This window comes from Orbicella franksi, chromosome 10 (genome assembly GCF_964199315.1).
Source record: "Orbicella franksi chromosome 10, jaOrbFran1.1, whole genome shotgun sequence".
Lineage (NCBI taxonomy): Eukaryota > Metazoa > Cnidaria > Anthozoa > Scleractinia > Merulinidae > Orbicella > Orbicella franksi.
Genome location: NC_138154.1, coordinates 18,637,474 through 18,664,083, shown reverse-complemented (window position 1 = coordinate 18,664,083; position 26,610 = coordinate 18,637,474). Strand labels below are relative to the sequence as shown.

General features: G+C 39.3%; 1 protein-coding gene and 1 long non-coding RNA gene across 4 annotated transcripts; one reads left to right on the top strand and one right to left on the bottom strand.

Moving 5' to 3' along the window:
- Positions 1–8,052: 8,052 nt before the first annotated feature.
- On the bottom strand, positions 8,053–11,358 carry LOC145499335 (uncharacterized). The gene is made up of 3 exons (XR_014050918.1): positions 11,293–11,358; positions 9,280–10,267; positions 8,053–8,112 (listed from the first exon to the last, which is right to left on the bottom strand). It is a non-coding gene; the product is annotated as an uncharacterized LOC145499335 (long non-coding RNA).
- A 490-nt stretch (positions 11,359–11,848) lies between these two features.
- LOC145499333 (1,4-alpha-glucan-branching enzyme-like) lies at positions 11,849–26,609 on the top strand. 3 transcript variants are annotated; one of them, XM_081478835.1, is made up of 13 exons: positions 11,849–11,930; positions 16,166–16,254; positions 17,245–17,411; positions 18,583–18,698; positions 19,259–19,611; positions 20,362–20,571; positions 21,171–21,414; positions 22,150–22,248; positions 22,903–23,138; positions 23,680–23,911; positions 24,322–24,452; positions 25,129–25,246; positions 26,009–26,609. In XM_081478835.1, the coding sequence occupies exons 1-13, from the start codon at positions 11,877–11,879 to the stop codon at positions 26,051–26,053; spliced, it is 2,094 nt and encodes a 697-aa protein (XP_081334961.1). In that variant the 5' UTR covers positions 11,849–11,876; the 3' UTR covers positions 26,054–26,609. The 3 variants fall into 3 exon arrangements, with proteins under 3 accessions (XP_081334961.1, XP_081334960.1, XP_081334962.1); XM_081478834.1 differs by lacking the exon at positions 26,009–26,609 and having other exon boundaries at positions 25,129–26,000; XM_081478836.1 differs by lacking the exons at positions 11,849–11,930; positions 26,009–26,609 and adding an exon at positions 14,883–14,927 and having other exon boundaries at positions 25,129–26,000.
- Position 26,610: the final 1 nt, after the last annotated feature.

The following is a 26,610-nucleotide window of genomic DNA, read 5'->3' as shown; positions in this document are numbered from 1 at the left end:
ACAGCAAAAAATAGAAAGGAAAAACGAGATTACTTACAAGATCTGTACGGCACTCCGGAACTGACAACGACTGAATACAACTAAAAAACTACAACGCTTTTAAACAGAATTTTGAACTTAAAGAATAAACTTAACGAGGTTACGTGATAAACAATAGACGAGTACATAACACGACGTGAAAAAACTAATTTGCATTTAAAACTGCACAAAAAAGGTAGGCAAAAAATTAACCTTTAACAACAAAGACGAAACAAAAAAGAAAAGGCGACCAAAGACAGAAAAATTTAACTCTCGTGGCTACAGGCTACTTAGCTGTTGCGATGTCCCTACCAAACCTCTACATATTGATTGTAATGCTTTGTTGTTTTTTTCTTTTGTGGCATCATAAAGGCAAAGCTAATAAAACAAAAAAAATACGCCGGAGAAAGTCAAAGCGGACGTTTCACTCTGAAAAGGCATGCGTCAGTCAATTGTTTTCCGTCCACATTACGCCGGAGGAATTTGAAACCGGACGTTTTCGGCTCTGAAAACGCATGCATCAAATGCGGCGTTCAGACAAACACATATTATGTGATTCTTTCAATATACAGAACGGCAAAAATTTCGCCATGTTCTCAATATGTGAATACTACTTTCATGTGCGAAATAACATTAACATATATAGACGCTCTTTCTCGCCGATGTTCAGCGGCGAGGTAATTCTGTCTGTATAATAAAGGAACCAAAACCTCGCCGATGTTCAGCGGCGAGGTAGTTCTGTCTGTATAATAAAGGAACCAAAATCTCGCCGATGTTCAGCGGCGAGGTAGTTCTGTCTGTATAATAAAGGAACCAAAATCTCGCCGATGTTCAGCGGCGAGGTAGTTCTGTCTGTATAATAAAGGAACCAAAATCTCGCCGATGTTCAGCGGCGAGGTAGTTCTGTCTGTATAATAAAGGAACCAAAATCTCGCCGATGTTCAGCGGCGAGGTAGTTCTGTCTGTATAATAAAGAATACAAAATCTCGCCGATGATCAGCGGCGAGGTAATTCTGTCTGTATAATAAGGAACCAAAATCTCGCCGATGTTCAGCGGCGAGGTAGTTCTGTCTGTATAATAAAGGAACCAAAATCTCGCCGATGTTCAGCGGCGAGGTAGTTCTGTCTGTATAATAAAGGAACCAAAATCTCGCCGATGTTCAGCGGCGAGGTAGTTCTGTCTGTATAATAAAGGAACCAAAATCTCGCCGATGTTCAGCGGCGAGGTAGTTCTGTCTGTATAATAAAGGAACCAAAATCTCGCCGATGTTCAGCGGCGAGGTAATTCTGTCTGTATAATAAGGAACCAAAATCTCGCCGATGTTCAGCGGCGAGGTAGTTCTGTCTGTATAATAAAGGATACAAAATCTCGCCGATGTTCAGCGGCGAGGTAGTTCTGTCTGTATAATAAAGGAACCAAAATCTCGCCGATGTTCAGCGGCGAGGTAGTTCTGTCTGTATAATAAAGAATACAAAATCTCGCCGATGATCAGCGGCGAGGTAATTCTGTCTGTATAATAAGGAACCAAAATCTCGCCGATGTTCAGCGGCGAGGTAATTCTGTCTGTATAATAAAGGAACCAAAATCTCGCCGATGTTCAGCGGCGAGGTAGTTCTGTCTGTATAATAAAGGAACCAAAATCTCGCCGATGTTCAGCGGCGAGGTAGTTCTGTCTGTATAATAAAGGAACCAAAATCTCGCCGATGTTCAGCGGCGAGGTAGTTCTGTCTGTATAATAAAGGAACCAAAATCTCGCCGATGTTCAGCGGCGAGGTAGTTCTGTCTGTATAATAAAGGAACCAAAATCTCGCCGATGTTCAGCGGCGAGGTAATTCTGTCTGTATAATAAGGAACCAAAATCTCGCCGATGTTCAGCGGCGAGGTAGTTCTGTCTGTATAATAAAGGATACAAAATCTCGCCGATGTTCAGCGGCGAGGTAGTTCTGTCTGTATAATAAAGGAACCAAAATCTCGCCGATGATCAGCGGCGAGGTAATTCTGTCTGTATAACAAAGCGACCAAAATCTCGCCGATGTTCAGCGGCGAGGTAATTCTGTCTGTATAATAAAGGAACCAAAATCTCGCCGATGATCAGCGGCGAGGTAATTCTGTCTGTATAATAAGGAACCAAAATCTCGCCGATGATCAGCGGCGAGGTAGTTCTGTCTGTATAATAAAGGATACAAAATCTCGCCGATGTTCAGCGGCGAGGTAGTTCTGTCTGTATAATAAAGGAACCAAAATCTCGCCGATGATCAGCGGCGAGGTAATTCTGTCTGTATAACAAAGCGACCAAAATCTCGCCGATGTTCAGCGGCGAGGTAGTTCTGTCTGTATAATAAAGGAACCAAAATCTCGCCGATGATCAGCGGCGAGGTAATTCTGTCTGTATAATAAGGAACCAAAATCTCGCCGATGATCAGCGGCGAGGTAGTTCTGTCTGTATAATAAAGGATACAAAATCTCGCCGATGTTCAGCGGCGAGGTAGTTCTGTCTGTATAATAAAGGAACCAAAATCTCGCCGATGTTCAGCGGCGAGGTAGTTCTGTCTGTATAATAAAGGAACCAAAATCTCGCCGATGTTCAGCGGCGAGGTAGTTCTGTCTGTATAATAAAGGAACCAAAATCTCGCCGATGTTCAGCGGCGAGGTAGTTCTGTCTGTATAATAAGGAACCAAAATCTCGCCGATGTTCACACAGGCAGCGCAAGCTCTCTCTATGAACCACACAAGCAACACAACACGGCATCGAATTATAAGAGTTTATATGGGATTTTCTACAAGATATCCATGGAGGTAGTTAAAAGTGAAAATTCTCAATAAAAACGGCTGACCTTATTCCAGACGTGTGTTGTTTGCTCCTGGTGTGGTTATTTTACCGATTGAACTTGATTTAAGCGACTTTTCTGAATTCCGATTTTCCCTCTATAAAGAGAGGACAAGGTGAAACACCTCAGTCGGTACAGCCTGCCGAACGAAGTCAAAAATCCCAGGCTAAAATGTACCCACGGCCATAAATCTACGGCAGAATTCAAGGGCAAAGGTTGATCTTTCATTTCAATCCTCTAGCCACATAATTGCAGCCCTGCGAGCGACGCCAGGCGGCTCTTCGTGTCTCCAGTGAGACGATAAAACTATGGAAGAGCTCCGTGTCGTTTGATTCGCGACCCAACGACCGTTGAAATCGGCTTGGTAACCTCGTCATGTTGGCAAACCAAGACTCGCGGGGGTACTAAATTTCAATTCTCCACGTCACATCGAGAACAAATTTTGAGAAAGATACGTGAGAGACGTAACTATTTCTATACCCGGACCAACCCTCGTGTGACTACGACCACTCACTGGTCCTTTGTAATAGCTCCGAGACCGCCTAGGCTTGACATGTTGCCCGAATTAAAAATAGATCGATAACGCATGACGTTAGCAATCGAACTTAACTGAACTTAGTTGAACTTATTCGGACGATTGCTTTCGATTGAATCGATAATCGAGCACAACCAAAACAAAAAGACTGAGTAAGAGGGTTCGATTTCGTTCGATTTTAATTGACGCAATCGAACTTGATCGACTACAAAAGAAAAATCTACAATTCACCTATCAGTCGAACGTTCGATTTTGTTCGATGCCCTTTTTTTCTGAGACAGCTGGATTGGGTGCCATGACCTAATTCAATCGAACCCACTCGCGCGATTTTGTGTGATTGTGATTGTGTTCGATTGGTAACGCCAGGCTTAAACCGGGCCTATGAGAAGTTAGTCTCAGTGCATGTAGACAACACGAGCTAGCTTGGCGCCTCCATCATACTCCATCGGGAGTAATGAGAAGTAGATGCATTCGCACGTATTAAAACGGGTTCAAATTTATATATTAAAACTCGGGGAGCTCTACATTTACGTTCTACGAAACAACACACAATGGTATGGTAGAGTATAAAGTCTTTGAAGCTTACTGGTAATTACCTGGACCGACAAAGCTGATGCTATTTCGATGGCATCCTCCTCGTTTTGAATTTGGTACATCCGTAGCCGAGCGTCCTTGTCACTGGCATAACCTCGAACACAGTCAGCATAGGTGCACCATTTACGACTCATTTTGAAGGAAAAAAGCAACTCCAAAAAGTCCAAACGTAGTCCGACAAGTAGTGAACTTGTGTTCGATTAACACGCGAAATGCAAATGAATGGGAGACTTGCGAGTTCTCATTTTACAAAGCTGTCGCCTCAATCTCAAATTGATATAAAACATGCCTGTTTATGTCAAGTACACAGGACAGCTAAAAGCTTCATGAAAGCACTGTAGTAAAAGAAATCGGTCCCTTTTTATGGTAGAATGGCATTTTCAACTTTTTCCAAAATCTTGACTGCACAGGCGGTGCAGATGTTGAATACGATTAATACGTGACATTACGCTGTTGGCGATTGCGTTACAATTTTAGACAGTGTATGAAAATGTTTAGGAAATTGCTCTAAATAGACGGGAAATGGTACCTATATATAAAAAATAATTTAAATAAAGTGTCTTACCTCGTAGTTTAACTCGCCTAAATGGCTCAAAACCGCCTCCAGGAACACAGAGACATCAAAATAACGCAATGCATACATAAGGTCAGCCATTTCAACTTAGATTATTTTCTACACGTCGTATTTACAGCAATATTCGAAACGGCTAAAAACGGCTAAAATTGTAACGCAATCGCCAACCGCACAACGTCACTTATTAAGCATATTCAAGGTCTGGGCTGCCTGTGTCCCTTGTGCAATTACCATTATAATTACCTCGCCGCTGAACATCGGCGAGATTTTGGTTCCTTTAATATACAGACAGAACTACCTCGCCGCTGAACATCGGCGAGATTTTGGTTCCTTTATTATACAGACAGAACTACCTCGCCGCTGAACATCGGCGAGATTTTGGTTCCTTTATTATACAGACAGAATTACCTCGCCGCTGAACATCGGCGAGATTTTGGTTCCTTTATTATACAGACAGAGCTACCTCGCCGCTGAACATCGGCGAGATTTTGGTTCCTTTATTATACAGACAGAACTACCTCGCCGCTGATCATCGGCGAGATTTTGGTTCCTTTAATATACAGACAGAACTACCTCGCCGCTGATCATCGGCGAGATTTTGGTTCCTTTATTATACAGACAGAACTACCTCGCCGCTGAACATCGGCGAGATTTTGGTTCCTTACTATACAGACAGAATTACCTCGCCGCTGATCATCGGCGAGATTTTGGTTCCTTATTATACAGACAGAATTACCTCGCCGCTGATCATCGGCGAGATTTTGGTTCCTTTATTATACAGACAGAGCTACCTCGCCGCTGAACATCGGCGAGATTTTGGTTCCTTTATAATACAGACAGAATTACCTCGCCGCTGATCATCGGCGAGATTTTGGTTCCTTTATAATACAGACAGAATTACCTCGCCGCTGATCATCGGCGAGATTTTGGTTCCTTTATTATACAGACAGAATTACCTCGCCGCTGATCATCGGCGAGATTTTGGTTCCTTACTATACAGACAGAATTACCTCGCCGCTGATCATCGGCGAGATTTTGGTTCCTTATTATACAGACAGAATTACCTCGCCGGTGATCATCGGCGAGATTTTCGTTCGGTATATAAGAGAAATTAAATTATCACATATTCCAACATTTACATAAAATCGTTTCAATATATATATTTAAACATTCACATAATATGTGAATATATGTAAACCCCATCAAATGTTTTCCGTCCACACTACGCCGGAGGAATTCAAAAAACGCAGCAATCACCGGTCATCTTGGATTTGAGTTTGAGGAAAACTCGGTCAGGGACTGAATCACATGATTATCGTGACGCCATCCTTTTAGAAAAGCCCCGTTTTCAAAATGTTAAACGAAAACTGGGCCGGCGTTTTCAAATTCCTCCGGTTTGAAGAGCGTTTTCGAAAATTAAATTTCCGTTTTCTTGACGTGTGGACAGTAGGCCTTAAACCGTAGAAATAAAGCGTTTTCAAATTTCTCCGATGTTTAATATATTACTTATCCTATCAAAGACCTCTTCACACGCCGCTCTTTCGCATTTTGTTACAATATATCTGAATACATACATCATTGCGCTGGAAATCACACACAGAATGTTCAAAAAGAAATCTTAAACTTGAACGTAGTCCGCCCGACATGAGCTGAGAATTGTTTCACAGTTTTTGATATTTCAATATGATAGAATTGACCGTCTATCCGTCGGCAAATAAAATTAGGTCGTTTTTTTATGTTTGCGTAATTGTCACAAAATGATGACGCGCGCTGACAGCAAGTTAAGTTTCCCTTGTGTTATTGCAAATAAAAAAAAAAAAAGAAAAGAAAAAAAAAGTTAACTTCCTGACGGATTGAAACTGACTTCCGCGAACTAAATCGGGTTGTAAAATGGATTCGTCTTCCGTATTTTTGCATTTGTTTTGAGGCACTTGTTGCTTACCTATTATGACCGAACCTCGTAAATTGCTACAAATACAGTTTCCTTTTTTAATTAGCCAGGATTAAAAAAGGACAAGAATTCGATGATGATTAGCAGAATATACCTCTTTTTTTGATACTCTGACGAGAAAGTCGGAAACGTGTTCGCCGTCTTAATTTTAAAAATGAAAGATTCTATATCGGCGATTCATTTCGAGGAACGTCTTGTAAACGTGACAAAAAAAGACGGAGTACTTTTGTTATCAAAGCGCCGATCTAATTTAGTATGACCAGCGTCCATGGTTCGTCTAAATCTAAGCCAAAAGACTGTTAGATTGAACTGTCTCATTTACAAATTGACTGAATGACTCATGATGAAATAATGAAACACAAGTCTTTTAATTGCTGAAATTTACTGCCTATTAAACGTTCAGTATAGTATTTAGGCCAGCAGTATGACGCGGTGGTGTAGAATTATGACAGAAATTAATTGAGTGTAAATATCTTTTGAAATGAGGATGGCTTGCCCTGAGGAACTGATTTATACTTTATGTTCAGCGCATTAAAATATCTTCCAAACACTGCGGCAAGAAAACGTTTTCTCTGTAATTGTTCGGGTAGGCTCGTCAACGGAGACACATCATGCCTCCATCTTTCGACTTACCTTCAGTTTGTCCGTTTATATATCTCAAGGCTTACCGAAAAACCGTTTTCACAATGATGAAAAAACAACCCACACTGTTCCGTGCCACTTTGAGGATATTATTTGAAGCTCTGCAAAGTACAGAACGCCTAGTACAAAATGAATTTATTTTATATTTTACCTTCCAACTTCACATACGGTCTTAGAACGCCTGTAAAACTTGCTCAGGCTAAACTGATGTCATGACAGGATTCAATTCAAAATGAAAATATGAAAAATTAGCCGTCGTCGTTCGCGTTCCTCAAACTACGCAGAACTTGGTCATTTTACGTTGTTGTTTTGCAGAGAAGAGCAAAGAAATGTACAAAGATTATAACGCACGTGCACAGCTACTGTTTTGCCCATTTTATACCTTTCATTTGGTGGCGTTCTGTTTGCCGTTGCCATCTTGGTTTGCTAAAAGCTCCCTAACTTCTCGTAAACATTTTAACCAGTGAATTTTTGTACAATTAAATTCATACACTTTTCGAGCCAGCCCGTCACAAATATTTCGCTGCGTACGTTGTCGCTAAACATGCAGTCAACCGGGGGAAATTCAGTGATTTATTACTATCTTTGTGACAAAGCAACAGACATCATTTTTCAGATTTCAAGTGTTTCCGTGGAGATTGCACAGAAAGAGCAAAATATTTTGTTAATATGCAGCCTTATTATATGGGTAGCTCAGTGAGCGCGCAAGATGAATCAAATCCTGTGCTGTGACTGGCTACCCGAGCGGGCAAGATGGAGCTATCTCGCCCGCTCGGGACTACCCGCCGTGTCCTGCAAGAAAAATTTCCCCGAAAGCCACATAATAAATCCTTTATTGACCAAGTTTGTTCGGTCAAGATGGCTGGATATTGGCCTCGTTCTTTTTTTGCGAGTTTATGGACCTCGACTTCGTCTCGGTCCATAAACTCGCACAAAAAAAGAACTTGACCAATATCCGGCCATCTTGACCTCACACTTGGTCAATAACCATATTTATTATATGGCTTTGGCTTGTGGCCGATATAACGCGCGCTCTGATTGGTTAATTGTCACTGAATTGTAGGGCATTATTCTCCCGTAATGCCCACGGGCCGATTACGGATTATGCAAATTAGGAAGAGCCCGGTTCTGAAAATTCAAGCGCATTGAAGCGATGAAAGCCGATTAAAATCAGTACGAGAATATCAGTAGCTAAAAGTTTAGAGATATTTCTTTAATAAAATTTATATAGATGACTTACCAGTCGGTAACCTTGGCGGGCACTAGTGAAAAACAATCAAAGTTTGCCTGGTCTTAAGTAAAGGTAAAATCGCTAAGTAAAAAACACCATCGGCAGATCTGCCATGCATCCTGAGCAGAACACCACAAAGAAACTTATAAGTTATCATCTTAGTCACAGCAATTACCGAAGTATTGAACTCCGTCAAAGTTCTCGTCAAATAGATTCCCTCGCTTTGACACAAGCAAGTGTAAATCAGCTTCCAGGATCATCAGATGTAAACAATCGGGCGGTTTCTGTCGGTAGCAGTGTTTCTGATAACTGCAGACGTTCACAAGGCTTGAAATGTTCATCCATAAATCCCAGAATGAAGAAGGCGAAGATATGTTGTCGAAAGCGAATGCGAAGATCGAGTTAAGCTTATTTTGAGCAGTGCATTCTGAAGCATTAGTATCTTCTTTCACCGAAAGACGGTAATGGTTTGGACAATTTTGAAGCACTTGCTGTCTTTTCTATATGCGTTGACGTTTCGCCCCAAAAGTCGGAAAAACTTCCCCATCAACTTGTGGTACCACGATACTAAAATACGTTTTTGAGGCTCTGACAGTGACTTTTCCGTAAAGAAATGAGTGTTTTTAACGGAATACGTAATACAGTGGTGAAATTCACTGACTGTGTAGTTTTGCCCTAGGTTTGAGACGATGAATGAATCGGTAAACGCGCGCATCGCCGGATGTAAATTGACGACTTCCGCTCGAATGATTTTTCTCTTTATTGATGAGCCATATAATAAACAACTTAATAACCTCGACCGTTCGGTCGTTACGGGAAAATGTCAAACCTCGGCCTACCGTATTGACCTCGCTATCGCTCGGTCAATACGGCAAGGCCTCAGTTTGAGATTTTCCCGTAACGACCTCACTCTCGGTTATTAAGTAGTTAGTATTCTAGCACTGCTCCCACCGCGTCATCGGCAGAGGGTGGGGGGTGGGGAGAACAGGTCTGTTCAGTAGTGACCGGAAGTTTGGGGTTATTTGCACCAACTTTTCTGTCGTGAAAGAGTTTGGTTAATGGTTCGGACTTTTCTTAGGCTCACAACCCAGGGATTCTCATTTTTACATCCTACTACCCAAAATATTGCTTCGATTTCCTTCATGTACATCTTTTTGGTGACGTTACAAATTTTTAGTGAAGGCCAGGCTACAAGGGACTGAGGATGGCCAAGATGGCGGTTTGACATAGTTGTGATTCGTTGGTGGTTGGAAAAGTTCTGCAGTAGGACATGGCGGATAGCAAGGTTAGTTTGACTATAATAATAAATTCTTTTTTGCCATTACCTTCGCTATAAATTGAACCAGAATTTATTCAACAAGGTACACGAAAGCTTTGCGCTAAATCGAACAGGCCGGCGAACATCCTGCATGGCGCGTGCGTGCCGCGACGGGCGGGCTGCATCGGGAACTTACTTTGCAAACTTGCGTCTAAGTAAAGGGAGTATCAGTACACTGGGAAGTATTTCAAGGAAATTAACATCACTGTACCTAACAAGGGGTACTATCTTAAGCGCTTTTGTGAGATTAAGTTATCTTAACCTAAGCTTACTGAGCTTTGCTCAAGTTCTTAAACTTAAGTTAATGAACATGTAGGTCTTATTTGAAGTATTGAATATTAAAATAGCAGTACTCCTTAGTACTTTTTCATGATTCTTTAATCTTATTGATAAACCTTCATTCTAAACCGACAACGAAGTCTAGGTGGTTGCGTAGATTATTGTTAGCTTCTCGATCGCTATAATCTTTTGATCATGAATATTGCGTTTGAAATTATTATATATCACATGTAGGTTTTAGTCCTTTGAGTCCCCTGAGTACGTGCAACTCGAAATGCAGTTCAAAGTCGAATTCCCTGCAAGGGAAAATGTTGGATTATCAATCTCCTGTAAGATATATTATCAGGTAGCATTGCTGTACATGTATATTTCTGTTGTCATGTGTATGTAGACTCCTCTTGACACTTGCCAAAATTAACAAATAATAGATAAATAAATAAATAAATAGATAAATAAATAAATAAACAAATAAATACATTGATAAATAGATAAGTAAATAAATAAATAAATAAATAAATAAATGGATAAATAAATAAATAAATAGGGAAATTAATAAATGGCAATATCAAGGGATCCAACATCAACACTTTGAAACAAATATTACAAAATAATAGACTTAACATAACATAGCTAAAAATCCCATTTAGCAGAAGGCAGACGGATTGGCTATTTTCCAGCCTAGCTTAGGAGTTGAACTTGAGACCAAGACTCATAAAAATATACTGGCAATACTGGGGCTCAATTTACTGAGCTCTCCTGAGTTAAGATGCACCCTAAGCATTTTTTCTTCAACAGTAGCCTTTGTACATGTGAAAATTTGACACTTGAAAATAAGACACTTGTCTGGAGTGATTTAATTTGTTTAGCCAATAAACTTTGTTAACCAGTGAATCTATTTGTCCTGGAGGAGTGAGGACTAGTGTAAATTATCCCATCAGTTTTGAGAAGCATCATTTGGATGATGTGTTCTAAGTACATGTTGTGGGTTAAAATGAATCTTTGATCAAACTGATTTTAATCGAGCTGGATTTATTCTTTCTTTTGCTCATTTACTACCATTGATAATTCTCTGACAAAGAAAAATGCACATCGGGTTGCTCTAGTTTGAAATCATTTTGACCTAAAACTCATTTAATTTATTTCATTTCATTTTATTTTGACTTTCTTAATCTTGATTCCAGCAATTATTTATGAACTGTTAAGTAGGGTTGTTAAAAGTATCTGGTTATTGGCAAAAATCCCCATCTGCTAGGCTTTTCATTTGATTATCTAGGAAAAGATGTGTAAGTCATCCCCTTACTTTAACAACAAGGCCACCTACTTTGTGACAACACTGCTTTAGGTCACCCCTCACTTGATCTGGGTTTTGTTAATAGCAGGCTAGGCCTGGCAGCTCATGGCCTGTGGTGTGTGGTCTACTTCACAGTCCACAGCTACTTGTGGGCTTGATATCCCAAGGACCCGTGCTCCATATACTCAGTCCTGCCAGGCAGTTAGTTGAAATATAGATAACATATATTAACATATACAGATAACACATATTAACATATATTAACATATATTAAATACATAATGCCTATGTGAATTATTTTTACTTCATATTAATACTACCATTCATATGAATACTATATGAATACTCCATAAAATAGGGGGGAAAAAAAACCTATTTGTACAACACCTCAAGAAATTTGTGTTTACTCACTTGATGTTGTAATTGGTATAGATATGCACCTTTTTTAGTTTCTTTGACCAAACTCAGGAGTGGAAGGAGGATCTGTTAATGATTTGCTTTAATGTACATGTAGCTGTAGAATTCTCTTAGAGTGCAGAAAATTACATGTCATCATACAAGTCCAGATTTTCTCTGTCTACACAGATCTCTGTCAATTGTGAGGTTTATGGAGAATGAAGCGAACAAAGGCACAGAGACATAATTTACACATTTTTGGTGCCCAAAAGGTAAAATTTCAGCTGCTGTACTTGTGTGTTTTGCACTTAAATATAGCTTGTGGTATGCACCAGAGTGTCAGAGCACTTTTTAACCTCAATTAGTGCAACTATGAAAACATCAGGTCTAACCTGCTGGTCTTAATCTTAGTCTTCTCCAGTCTTGAAGAGAATGGGATTTCCATTAGAAAAACAAAAAAACAAAAACAAAAAACAACAACAACAGCAACAAAAAACAAGAAACAAAACAAAAAATAAAAAACGGTTATAATAAGTAAAAACAAATTGAAAGTCAATAACAAAGAGAGATGCACTTGGAGAGGGTTTCTTTAAGTCTTGAAATATTCTTGAGAAAGCATGAAACATTCAATACGGATTTGGACCAGCTTGGTCTTGGGCTGTCCATCCCTGTTCCTTCTAACCTACTTTTATTAATAACCATTTATACAGTTAGCAAATTGCATTGAACTGTTTTACGGTTTCCTCAAATTTTTTTAGGTCATAAAAACATATTAGACGACAGAGGGGTTTCATTAAGGGCTGGGCACTGGAAAAATTGACTGGCTGTGATGCCAATTTTGCCTGCCTGCTTTGACTAACGAGAGGGAAGATTTTCTTACAAAGCAGTTTAGCTCAAAACGTTTTTCCTTCCTGTGAAAATCAATTGCTTTCCTACTGAAAACATTAATGAAACCCTTGTGACATAGCTAGAAAAATTTACGGTTTGTTTTGTGTAGAATTTTTAATCTTGATTGGGCTATATATGGTACCATATGCAACAGCCCCATGGCAAGTTGCAAACAACAATACTTTACAGATCATGCCCATGTGTATTGCTTCTTTCAAACTCTGGGCTTGCATGAGAACTTGTTGCAGTTTTCAGAGAATTTCTGAACTTATTGACACATCAGCACTCTTCATTGTGTCACAATATCTTGATATCAACTTGAACCATCAATATTTGTATCACAATAAAAAATATTGTGCTGCATTGACCTATCATTACAGCACTAGTAATTCAACATACATGTAGATAAAAATGTCATTGTGCCGCTTGTACTGTTGGCTTTCTTGATAATCATTATTGTTATCACTCTTTTTATGGACACTGCAGGGACCACAGAGAGATTTCAATTGGTAATTTAGGGGAAAAAACAGTTAACTAGAGACCAAAACCACTCTCCATGACCATGAGGTACCCAGCAACAGCTGTCCATAAAACAGGGCTTACTACTAACAGTTCTTTGAGTTATAATTACTATTCAGACAATTAAAAAAAGATTAGTTTGTAATTATGTACAAGGTTGTACATGTAATAACTAAACAACTGCAAGGAAAAACTGCTTTGATTGTAGCTTAGACTGTACATTTGGATGTTTCTCAGACCACTAGCTTTGGGTGTTGACGAGAGACTGTCTCTGATTTACAACCAGAAATTTGATACAGATGACATTGAAAACTGCTGATTGGTCAACTGCATTTACATTAACCTAATTTGCCTAAATGTGTGTTAGGTGTAATATTTAACTCTGTGTCTCACATTAGATCAATGCATTTAGAACAACGGATGTTTGCTAAAAGTAAACTATTCAATTCCAAAAAGAACTACATAACTTACAAGTATGGAAAATTGGCCATTTTTGTCAAGGTCCATGATTGTATTCTCCAGATAATGCAGAATTCAGTCATCTTGTGGTGTTGTGGAGCTGAGGAGAGCTGAGAAATTCACGAAGAAGTACAAGATGCTCGTAGCCAATGTCCTGATCAATTTAAGTCCTGAGTTTGCCAATGTTTTAAGAAAAAAATTTGTGAATCACTCCAATGTCATTGATCCTGGCTTTGAGGTTCTTTTATGTGTAGTACTGCACGTGTACATTGTGTACACTCTGCAGGAATTGTCAAATGTATTTTTCCTGTAATTTTTCCCAACTGTGAACCCTGATCTAGAGGAAGGATTGTGTGACAACAAAAATATCGCACACAGGAGGCTTCTGTGTGTTGATCAGCAAAATGTTTTGTAACATGTCTTGAGTTTGTAGATTTGGAAACAATTATCACACATCAGCCATGTATGTTTTCCTAGTGAAAAGGCTTGTATTGCATAATCTATTGCATAATCCTGAGTGTTACCATGACCTTGAGTTTCTTTCATGGGTCAGTGGACGGTTATGCAAGTGCATACATTAAACGGATACAGGTGACAGCTTGAGCATTGTATTACGTGCCCCCAGGGGACTTGATAAGTTTGCATAGTGTACTTTGCATTTGTGGAATTTATTTGATTTGTTTGACTGCAACATTAGTCACACTTTCACAGTGAAATCATTAAACATTAAATTGAAAATGAATCAGAAGAAAAAGAGAAGTGATTTTAACACAAATGTCTATTCCCTAATTGATACTAAGCTGTTTTTTTACTTTTTTTTTTAAACCATACATCTATATCAAATTGATGGCATGATTTTATTAGCTTTCCAGACTAATACAGATTGAATTGCACTCTTTTGTTAATATTCTAATTTTGTGAATGTTTTCATTGTTTGTTCAAGTTTCATTAATATTTAGTGTGTTGTAACACGTGTCATAATTTGTACCACTAGAAGCACGCTTATACAATTTTAAAAAACCTAAGACTCCCATGGGAAGACTATACAAAACATTTCTATAATAGTGTCATTGAAGGAACAGGGTTTTATACTAGGGAAGTACTCTATGTGATTTGTGGTGGGTTGTGAGACAAACCAGCATCTATTGTAAGTGTGTTACACAAGATGAATGATTATAACTTTCCTTTGCATTTATAATATCACACTTCACTGTATTTAGCTCATTTTCGACCAGTTTCAGACTTCTTCTGATTCCTGAATTAAAACCCTCTCAACATAGGGTTTATTCTCAAAGAGTTTCTTTCTTTTATTTCTTCTGACTCAGGAGAATTTAATTTAAGCTTGCAGAAAGTTACCGCCTGATTAAGACGGACATTGACTCTTCAAGCTCATGACCTGCTTGGTTATATATATTTTTGGTTATATTAATTATTATTAATATATATTATTTTAGTAAAGAGAATCACACATTGATATGACATGTAATCTGTACTTGTACTGGTACATGTTGGAACATGGAAATTATTAAAATTGGAATATGGATTGAATTCCTCTGTGATTTGGTGCTAGTCAGTAATATGTTTACCAGTTGGTTGTGCAGTGTAACCCTTGATCAATTACATTATGCATACAATAATTATCTGACTTGCTTAATTAATAATGTTATGTGTACAAGATGTTCGTTACATGATTTGTTAATTGCATTTCGTGTGGGAATGAATTCCTTTTGTAATTTAAATAATAGTTATCAGTATTAATATAATTTATTTATTATCTTTCAACTCTGATAGGATTAGGTGATAAGTGTGAGGCATGTGATAAATACCTGACAAATGTGAAAAACATGTTAATTTTAGTTCATTGTTAATTAAATATTTATTTTCACAGGTTTTGACTTGAGTGTTCAGCCTGAATAAGTTCTTAGTTTTCAGCAATTTAGTTGTAATGCGACTTGGTGTATTTCATGACCATGTTTTGTGTGATTAAATGATATATACATGTATACACAAAGCAAGAAAATAGAAAAGGAACATTATTATCAAACCAAGTGTTTCAACATATTGTCATCATCAGGGGTAATATGATAGTTCATAAATTATGTTGTTTTGTATATTTTTCATATGTTTGTCACATGTATGTCTGGCAGATTCCATTTAACTCTACAATATGTATGTGTAGTTTTAGTGTATCCATATCTAACAATGAGTTTTTATTGTATTTTTTTGGCATGTACAATCTGCATCAGACAAAATTATTTCAAGTTATTCATTCCTGAAAAAAATTGAACATAACATTTATTTTTTCTTAGTTTACTTACATGTATGAGATTATAAATCAATGTTTATTTCTGTAAATGACTCCCATAAAATACTGCAGGATATAAAATATATCTTATGTCTTGTGTAATAGGCCATATTCGTATTCTCAGTATTGGAAGTCCTGGAACTAGCTTGCAACTGAGGCTAATGCAGGGAGTCATTTCAAATGCAAATGACATTAATCTCTTTTTAATGAGATTCCCCCCACATGAGCCTCCACTGCAAGCTAGTTCCAGTCCAGTACCACCGAAAATACTAATATGGTCTATCTCAAAGTAGGGATTGCACCTGAGTAACAGACTTTCTTTCGATTTCATATCAGATGGCTGACGATCAAGTAGTTCCACATTTTTCTAGATTTCTTCATGATGATCCTTATATTAAACCATATCAAACTGAGATAGAAAGAAGGTAAGTCTTTCATTTGATCTACAAGTACAAAGTATATTAAAATACTGTCACTGTGTAGTTTAGTCACCCAATTGTATGTCATAATCCTGCTTAACAGTGGTGAATGTTCAGTAGACTTTGCAACTCAACATCCATCTGCAAATATCGTACCAATGTTGAACTTTGCAACATTCAACTCAGCTGACAACATTGGACATTGGACTACTGCTATACACTCAAATATCAAGAGAAAATATATATCAAAATTGGACTGAATTCATAAGTTAACAGTAAATTAAATTGCAAATCACCATCAGACTGGATAGTTATCAAAATCAGAGCGAGTAACTCAACAAAACAGTCAACTGCAATCACCATCAGACTGGGTCATGTCAGGAAAACAAACTTTAAAATAAGCTTTTTATAAACTTAAGTCTCCACCACAGTGAGTCAGGGAAGCTGACGTCTTGAGTGTTAGCCCTTTGTCAAAGTAAATTGAGCGATTATGGGTTGTGTGTGTCTGTTAGGTACGGTAGTTCAGTAATAGAGAGCTATGCTATTTTAGAAAACATGGCAACAGAAATTGCATGAATGAATAAGTTGAATGATTAACGTTCATTGATCACATGGGGAGCCAAGCTACTGACTTGAAAGGTAAACTTCTGTCCTGTTATATCAGAAATTAAAAGAAATAAAGAAATAGCTGATGGACTATGGCCAGTACGAGGCAAACCAAGGCACTTGTGTCAGTCAATTTTTTCATTGTTGTTGTTTTTTGTTGTTGAATAGGGGAAGTAAAAGACTTCTAAATACCTAGGAAGAGAATACAACCATGGACTTCACCTCAGTAGTAAAGCTTTTCTGGCTTTGGCTCTGTTCTTGATAATAGAAGGATGTCATTTTGACCTTTTTGACCAAAGAATCATAGGGGACTGACTAGCTATTCCCAAACAATATACTCTGTAGCTCTGAGACCTCTTTCACAATCATGCTTATTTTTTTCCACTACAGGTACAAGTGCTTTTCAGGTCTTAAGAACGAGATAGAGAAAAACGAAGGTGGCTTGGAGAAGTTTTCCAGAGGTTATGAGAGGTTTGGAATCAACAGAACCCACGAGGGTGTGGTATACCGTGAATGGGCACCAGCTGCTTGTGGAGTGTATCTTATAGGAGACTTTAGTAAGTGGCATGAACAGCTTGTACTAGCACAGGGAATTCATTGATGGATACACGAGTATTGTCACTTTAAAGACCCAGTTTTGACCATTATGGTTTCCGTATGTCTGTAATTATTGCCGTTCACAATTGATGGTGAGGTTTCTATTGTTTTCAATGCTCAAGAGCGTGCTATGCTTCCTGTCCAAAACTGGGTCTCACTGAAGAAAGCATTATCTCTGAAATATCTGTTCTACTCAACATTTTAAACACTAGTCTTCTGAATTACAACATTTGTGGCAGTGATTTAATTGATTAATAGCCTTTGATTGGAAAAAAAAAAGAAAGAAAAACACTCAGTGGTTGCATGATGTGAAGTTTGCCACAGAGTAGGCTTTATCTTTGCTTGTTCATTTGTATGTAATTAGCAGTTGTTTCATGAGCAAGTGTTGGATGTGAGATGGTAGATAGCCAACGAGGCCCGTAGTGTCCTGTTGGATATAATCATCTCATATCCAACAATCACAAGTGGAATAATTATTTTATTAAAAAATGTCCCAAAATATTTAAAATTAAAATCATGTAAAAGTGCCCAAAAAATTTTGCGTAAGCTTACCATATTTGTAGAGCATGGTATAGTGGCTTGTATGCCATGATCGGTAAGCCAATGAAATCTCTTGAATTGCATTATCCAATGTTCCAGTTCTTAATAATGTATAATAGTTGTACGACTAATAGTAACTGGCTTGTATTTGTTTGTAGCTCTTTTAGAGTTCTCCTCTTTTCCCTACATGTATGTATTGGTTCAATGATAATTATCTTTGCTTTTTCTTCTTCTTCTTTTCTTTGTCTGTTAGTAAGCAGCATCCCACTCAAAAGTGCTGCTAAACTGGCTACTACACACCCATTTTAAACTTACGTGTTTCTTAGTTATATAATTTATAGTTACAGTTTTCCACCATTTTCTGTATTTCCTTTACCTGATTTGATTTGACAGACTGAGTTGCCAAGTCCAAAAAAAAAACTTTACCCTGAAGCTGGTTTTTTGCAGGCCTCCCAAAAGTGAATGTATCCAAGTTAAACAACAGTCAAAACTCTGTTGCAACTGGTTTAATCTTCCTATCACAGAGTCAGCTACATTGCACACAATGTATCTAGTGGCAATATCATTTGCTGTGTCATGTTTTGTCTGTAGATGGCTGGTCCAGGACTTCTCACCCATGTACTAGGAATGAGTTTGGAGTCTGGGAACTGACCATACCTTATAAGGAGGATGGCTCATCACCAATCCCCCATGGATCAAAAGTTAAGGTGAGTGTTGACAAATAATTTTCACCAGTGATTTGCATAAGGATGTGCAAGAGTAAGAATCTTTCTTGTATCCTACAATGTATCAATTTCGTGCCATCATTCTGATAAGCCCCCCTCCCTATAAAACACTCCTCAGCCAAAGTAAAAGGGGATACTTGCTGATGTCAATGTCTACATTTTGTCTCATCAGCATATGGCTTTGTATACAGAAGTCATCATTTCACTAGGCTCTGAAAGTTCCTTGGCCTGTTCCAAGATGGGTTGGGGCTGGGACAAGACAAATTTTAATACTTTTTGCCTGCTGTGCAGACGCTCTCGCACTCTGTGCTCCTTGCATGCTTGCTTGAAGAAAATAACTCCCAGTCAAAGACAGTGATATCACTACTAAATCTCACATTTACAAATTCACCTGATAAGGAAACACTGGTACCATAACTAGAGAGGGAAAATAAACTTTAATTCTGGCCAGTTGGAAAGAGGTTGGTTGAAAACAGGTCTGTGTTAAAACAGTGTATTTATTGAGGATCCATTTATGTCAATTGTTTCTTTTGTCTCTATAGGTTTCAATCCAGCTTGAAAATGGTGATTTAGTGGATCGTATTTCTCCTTGGATTCGTTATGCTGTCTGCCCAGAAGACAGTATTCTGTATGAAGGAGTCCACTGGGATCCACCACAGCCCTACCAATGGCAGCACAGCCGACCCAAGAAAACCTCTGGCTTGCGAATTTATGAGTCTCATGTTGGCATAGCCTCTGAGCAACCTGGCGTCGCTAGCTACAAGAACTTTGCTTACAATGTTATTCCGAGGATAAAGAAGCTAGGATACAACTGCATCCAGCTAATGGCTGTCATGGAACATGCTTACTATGCCTGCTTTGGTTACCAGGTTACAAACTTCTTTGCTGCCTCCAGGTGGGGAATTTATTAATCCTTTTTGAAATTCCACCAAAAAGGTTAAACTTTGTTCTTTTTGTCCATGGTCTAAAACACAAGCTAAGGGCTTTGTAAGATGTTTTTGCAGCCTTTTTTAGCTGTATTATTTTTGAAAAAAAAGGGAGTTTACTTAGCCCTAATTGGGAGATTACAGTCATGCACAAATCAACTGTGTTTATTATATGGTCAACTCCGTGAGTGGGCAAGATGAACCAAATTCTGCACTGTGATTGGCTACCCGAGCAGGCAAGCTGGCACTAGATCTTTCCCGCTCGGGACTACCAGCTGTGTCCCGGAAGAAAAATTTCCCCGAAAGCTTGTTTGGTTGAGATGGCCTAACGGATATTGGTCTCGTTCTTTTTTTTTTTTTTTTTTTTTTTTTTTCTGTTTTGCGAGTTTATGGACCTCGACTCCGTTTTGGTCCATAAACGCACAAAAAAGAACGTGGTCAATATCCAGCCATCCTGACCTCGTGCTTGGTCAATAACCCATATGTATAAATAGTTTGCATGCTTGCAAGTATGCTTAGATCTGCACACATGAGGTCTCTGTATCCGCGGAAAGAATTATGTTGCACTCAAAAATGACAAAATGAATAGGTGTGCCGATTTCTTTGTACCTCTTTGTCCTGAAGCTGTGTAGCCATCTATAGAAGCCCTACCTTAGACATCTAAACCGAGTAATGTTATACAGCTATAATTTCGCGAAATGTTTCTTGTTGTATTTTAGTCGCTATGGTACACCTGACGAGTTGAAAGAACTGATAGACGTGGCTCATGGCAATGGAATTCTAGTTTTACTGGATGTTGTACACAGTCATGCTGCCAAAAATGTTATGGATGGTTTGAATGAATTTGATGGGTCCCAGAGCTGTTATTTCCATGGTAGTGGACGTGGATTTCATTCTCTCTGGGACAGTCGACTCTTCAACTATACCCAGTGAGTATACAGAAAATTACAACTTACTGTGATTGCACGATAGTAAATGGTTTGAACCCAGGAGCATTAGGAGTTCGTCTAGAGTGATCCTTTGGGTAGGAGTAGTTCTTAAAAGAACTGTTTTAGTAAATAACAATATTTAGAGAGGAACTCACATCTGCCAGCCCGAGCTGTTCCTCTATCCTGGTCGAATTGGAATTGAAAAATCCGGAGAAAGAACCCCCAGAGCAAGGCGAAAACCAACAACCTCGTTGCACTACGCCAGAATCGAACCTGGGCCACATTGGTGGGAGGCAAGCACTCTCGTCACTACACTGTCCTTGCTCCCCCGACAAAGTGAGCGCAAGTCATCTAGATGAATGGTGCTTATTTTGTCGAAGTTTCTGTGATTGTAATCCTGCGCCTTTCAGCACTGGTATTAGAAGCTGGACAGTAGGGAATTAACTCTGAGGTAATGTCAAGTGCTGGAAACCAACCCACGTAATTCCTTCACAGTGTTAGCCATAGAAGGGAACTGTGGGACCATATGAGGCATACAGTGATGTTTTGATCTCCTCCTAACCCATTTGTTGAGTTGTGTTGTAATTTGTTCTTGTCAGGTGGGAAGTTCTGCGCTTCCTTCTGTCCAATCTTCGTTGGTACATGGAGTGTTATCAATTTGATGGCTTCCGATTTGATGGTGTGACATCAATGATATATCATGACCACGGACTGGGACACGGCTTTGGTGGAGACTATCCAGATTATTATGGACTCGGAGTAGATACAGAATCGCTTGTCTACCTCATGCTAGCCAATGACATGCTGCATACTATTTATCCCAGTGTTATCACCATTGCTGAGGTGAATATTTCTTCTTACTTAGTTTTTATTCAGAAATAGTGTTATTAACTAATGTCACTAGCACAAGCAGGGCTAGAAAAAGTACCATGCGTTCATCCGGGACAAGTAGATTTTCCTGTTGGGCAAGAAACGTTCCATCCTCACCTGCGCAATTGTCAGGGGCCAGGCAGGCTGTATGGCCACTGAATTCTGCTTTCAAGACAAACATCACAACCTAGCAAGCGTGCAACTGCCAATGGCAAGCCAAGTGTGGGGGTTGCTTGTCGAAAACAAGCTGGAATGTAAGCTTTTCCCAAGCCCTGTTAAGCAAAAAGACATTTGTCAGTCCAAACTCAATTATTTACCAGTTCTACACATGTTCTAGATTCAACCTGAAAGATTCCATTCTGGAATGGGTGGATAACGCTATCTGCCGGATAAATCGCTATCCAAAGGGCAACAGTTAACAAAACAGACCACGCTATCCACTTTTTTCTCTCTGTTTAAGTCCAGTGCAGCAGGAATTATCGGTAATCTTTCATATCTGTTGAACACCGCCAGTTTCAGTTTTTTCCTAACAAAACCAAAGCTGTGTCTAGTGTCCTTCGCAGCCGTTTTTTGGGATGTCACGCAACGCTGGGAGGAGCGTTGCGTGACCTTCCCCATAAACGGCTGCGGAGGAGACTATGCTATGTATAGCAGATTACTGATGGGTGACCAGAAGTTTGATGTTATTCTGTTGTTGTTGTGTGACAGGAAGTGTCCGGAATGCCGGGCTTGTGTCGTCCGATCAGTGAGGGAGGAACAGGGTTTGACTACCGACTTGGAATGGCTATACCTGACAGGTGGATCAAGGTATGTTCTCTGCTGGAAAAAACCAAGGTTGTTATAGTATATTGGTAATCGTACAGTGCAAATGTGATTAGGATTTACTCCTTTGCATTTACTTTGAAAATTCTCTCAAAACAGCACGCACCTTTTGGCGGAAACGAATTTCTCATCCCACGCTAATTTCCATTCGGTTTTCCACAAATTCTATACTGCGACGTTTATAGATAGTCCCCGTTATATATAATGATCCCCCTGAGCCCCTCGATGAGAGCTGGCATTGCCTTCGCTGTTCTATGGAAAGGAGCTGCATGGTCGTTAGCGTGAAGGTTTGAGTATACTTAAAGGGTACAAAGAAGGGGGATCTGCGATCCGGGGGCATGATCCCCCGGGGAAAATTGAGTTTTTAGAACTTCAGGGACGCTATTTTAGGCACTCTGGCACAGCTTTTGCACTGCTATACTGTGGAAGCTGTCTGTAAAGTGATATTTTGAGTGTCCCCCCTTTAAACACCATATTTCAGTTTCAGCCGGCCTCCGTTTTTAAGCCTTATTTTTTGGCATCGACCCCCTCCCTAAATCCCAGCAACCTACCAGCGCCCCCTACCTTGTAAAACTTATTACGTCAGGTGGACAGACTAGTCCCATTGAGCTCCATGCACGTTATTTTTTTCTCTTGCAGGTTCTAAAAGAGCTCAAAGACGAAGACTGGAACATGTGGGACATTGTGTGGACCCTCATTAACCGTCGCCATAACGAGAAGACCATCGCGTACGCCGAGTGTCATGACCAGGCCCTTGTCGGCGACAAGACCATTGCGTTCTGGCTCATGGACAAGGAGATGTACTCGCACATGTCAGACACGATGCCGCTGACCCACATTATTGACAGGGGAATAGCGCTTCACAAAATGATCAGGTGAGAGATGAATGCTAATATAGTGACATAAGTTAGATTTGAATTTTGGTCAGGACGTTTAGTCGGGATGACACGAAGTCAACCGACCTTGTGAATCGGTGCGACGAAAGTTTCGCTTATAACTTTCGTCGTGCCGATTATCATATTCGGTTTACTTCGTGTCGTCCCGACTAAGCGCCTTTGTGCGTCTCCGAAGAAACGGTCGGATGGAATATAGTGTTAAATTTGGGGATACTAGGATACTCTTTACAAGGATACTATTTACATGTACATGTTACAGTGGAGCCCCGCCTTATGGACACCTCGTTAGCACGGTCACCTCATTATTTCGGCCAACTTTTTTGTCCCGGCCAAACGCTCATATATTTTCTCATTTCTCGCTGCTGACAACCTATTTTTCTCTCCAGATCGGGCAGGGATTGGGCCCCAACTCCTTCTCATCCACACCACCCTATTGCGTTTGTGTTCACACTGCCAGCAGTGTGCTGTTTCTGTGTTTTAAACTAGCTTGCAGACAGTTGAGTACTGCGTTGTTTTACAGGTTAATAAGCTGTGGTCTTGGTGGAGAAGGTTACCTAAACTTCATTGGAAATGAATTCGGCCACCCTGAATGGCTGGATTTTCCACGGGCGGGAAACAACACTAGTTATCACTATGCGCGCAGACAGTGGAATCTAGTGGACGACCCGTTGCTAAGATATAGGTACCTGAACGAGTTTGACCGAGCCATGCTGCACTTGGAGGAGAAATATCATTGGTTGGAATCCCCCCAGGTGAGTGACAGGTGTCAGGAATAAGCTTTAGTGGCTTCATAGCGTTCGATATATCATTATTCTAACATGGATCCGAGGCTTTCGAGTCCAAATTGCAAATTTTTAAAGTTTCTTTTGCTCACAAGTCCCAAAGAGACTTAGAATCAAAGAAAACTCCATCAAATATAGAAGTTTGTCCTTAAAGCCTCGTAGCCATGTCAGAATATTGATATATCGAACATGGCCTATTGGCGCTGACACTGGGTTTCCGCAAGAGTCACTGATTAGAATATGGAGGTGGTTTTCAGCTTTTGGGTTTGCTAATTCTTAACACATGAAGGTGACCAGTCAACGACTTCGAGAAGGAGATTAACAAAACACAGAATAATTATGGCAATGACAGGTTTAACACTGTTGTTATTATGTTCCAGGCTTACGTTAGTTGTCACCATGAAGATGACAAAATAATTGTATTTGAGAGAGGTTCTTTGCTGTGGGTGTTCAACTTCCACTCGACCAAGAGTTTTGCTGACTACAGAGTCGGTGCAAGCATCGCTGGGAAGTATCCTTTATCACAACATGAGAAGTTTGAATTTATTGTTTTCATTTACTTATAAATTGTTCTTTTTATTTTATTTTTTTGTCGTATGTCCTGTAAGTTCTGGACCCAGCTTTGTAAAACTTTCTCACAGGTCATCATGGTTTTGATAATTGATCTTTTTCTGTACCCAAGCTCGCAATTAGCCAGTCAGAACGGCTCTACTCTCCTGATATCTGGCGATATGAACTCAGTGACCTGATTTGGCCGGAATTTTGGCCGAATTTGGGTACGTTAAATACCTTATCGTACCTTGATGATACTCTTCGGCCGGCAGCGTATCAGGTTCGTTTGGTCTCGTCGTGATTATTACTTGTCGAAATACGAACCAGGGCTCGACCAAACTCGCTTGATATGTAACCGAAGCGTAATAATTCGCAAAGATTTTTACCATTCTGTTCTTCCACTTACCTCTCAATTTTAGTTTAGATACACTCGCAACTTGAGTTTATTAAAAAAGGTGCAGTTTCCTTCTTGGTGGATTGGAAATGTAATAAAACTCTGTCTTTCACGCTCTTCCAATATGAAGACCCATTATTGCTTCTAAGTCTTCTAAAGGGAGTATTCCATATAGAGAGTGAAATGAGAAGAGGATAAAGTTGTTCACAACCCGAGAACTTTGCTTAACTTCGCTTGTCAGATACAAAATAGCTTTGCAGACGGATGCCGCTGAGTTCGGCGGGCATAAACGGCTGGATCCAAACTGTGAATACTCTGTAGACAGCCAACCTTGGCATGACAGGCCGTTCTCTGTTTTGGTAAGTTTATTGACACTTTTGAGCTGCTTGCCTTGGACTAAAAGAGGCGGGGAAACTGAACGCGGCATCAGGCTCTAAAAGCCGCGTCGTTCCCAGTCCCATCCTTCTTTCCCGTACGTTAGTCTCCGAGTGCGCACAGTACAGTAACAACCCGCGTGTTAGAAGCTTCATTTTTTGAAGTCTGGCAAATTAGGTTCTCGTATTTTGGGGTAGTTATTGGCAATTTAGGCTAACTAGGTTCTTAATTAGGTTCTTAATTTCTATGAAGGAGACAGAGTTGTTGATTACCAGAAAAATAAATAAACTTGGGTTTCAAACCATTTGGTCCTTGAACATACAGTATTTATTCACAACAGTATAATGTATTTTCTTGTAATGTAAATATGCAATCTCAAAGTCACACTCCTAAGTTAAAATGTTTATCATAATTTAACTGTAACCCTCGCGCATATAAGAACGTGCTTGATCTTGCTTGGCTAAACTGTTTCTTATATTTTTGGGTATTAAGATGGCAGGTTCTTAAACCACTAGGTTCTTACATGCGGGTTCTACCGTAATCCCTTAACGCTGCAAAGACGACCGCGTTTTTCAATGAGTTCAACTGTTAGTGATATACTTTGTATTGTATCCCGTTGAAGCCCTGATTTTTTCAGGCTTCTTCTTTCCAATTGCTTAAATTGGAAAATTTACTGCGATGATCATTCTTCACTTTCATACTTTGTATTGTCTGACCATTCTGTTTTTTTTTTTTTTGTCTTCCAGGTGTACGTTCCGTGTCGTACCGCTCTGGTTCTAGCACCGGTTTAACCTCAATCCCATTTTGGGCTCAATTTCTCCATAGCTGTGAATTTCCGTATTTTCACTTGTAATCTAGACTATATGTTCGCGCATTCTAGGTGTAACTCGATATTCACATCACCGTTTTATGAGAGAATGTGACTCCAGATTTCCTTCCGAAAGATAAACATATAGCTATCTAGTTATCTTATCCTGATGTCCAATTTATTTTAAATTTGGTTGTAGCATAGGGTGACAATAAACAATACAACACGATACGTATATACTTTTTAAAATTTTTAAATTTCGATCATGTAATGGACTATTTCTTCATATTCTTTCATTGAACTGGGACGAGCTTTGCAGTGGAAGCTATATTTCTTTTTGTTTTGTATTTGGTTTCAGTTGATGTAAATGACGTGAAGCCGTTTCACAAATGGCCGTGTTCTTGTTAAAGGATGGATTAATTAATGGATTTTATTTTAAAATTGGGTTTGTAATCGTGTTATGGGTACTAGGTTAGACTAATATTTTATATAAAAAAATAGGAAATAGGAAATAAAAATTGTTTGGGTATTATTTTGAAG

What these genes read in the sequence shown, in the direction of transcription:
- LOC145499333 (XM_081478834.1), top strand. Translation starts at nt 11,877, where the DNA reads ATGAAGCGAACAAAGGCACAGAGACATAATTTACACATTTTTGGTGCC. An exon ending in GTGTTATCACCATTGCTGAG is followed by an intron (nt 21,415 to 22,149) that starts GTGAATATTTCT and finishes GTTGTGTGACAG; the next exon opens with GAAGTGTCCGGAATGCCGGG. An exon ending in GGTGCAAGCATCGCTGGGAA is followed by an intron (nt 24,453 to 25,128) that starts GTATCCTTTATC and finishes TTCGCTTGTCAG; the next exon opens with ATACAAAATAGCTTTGCAGA.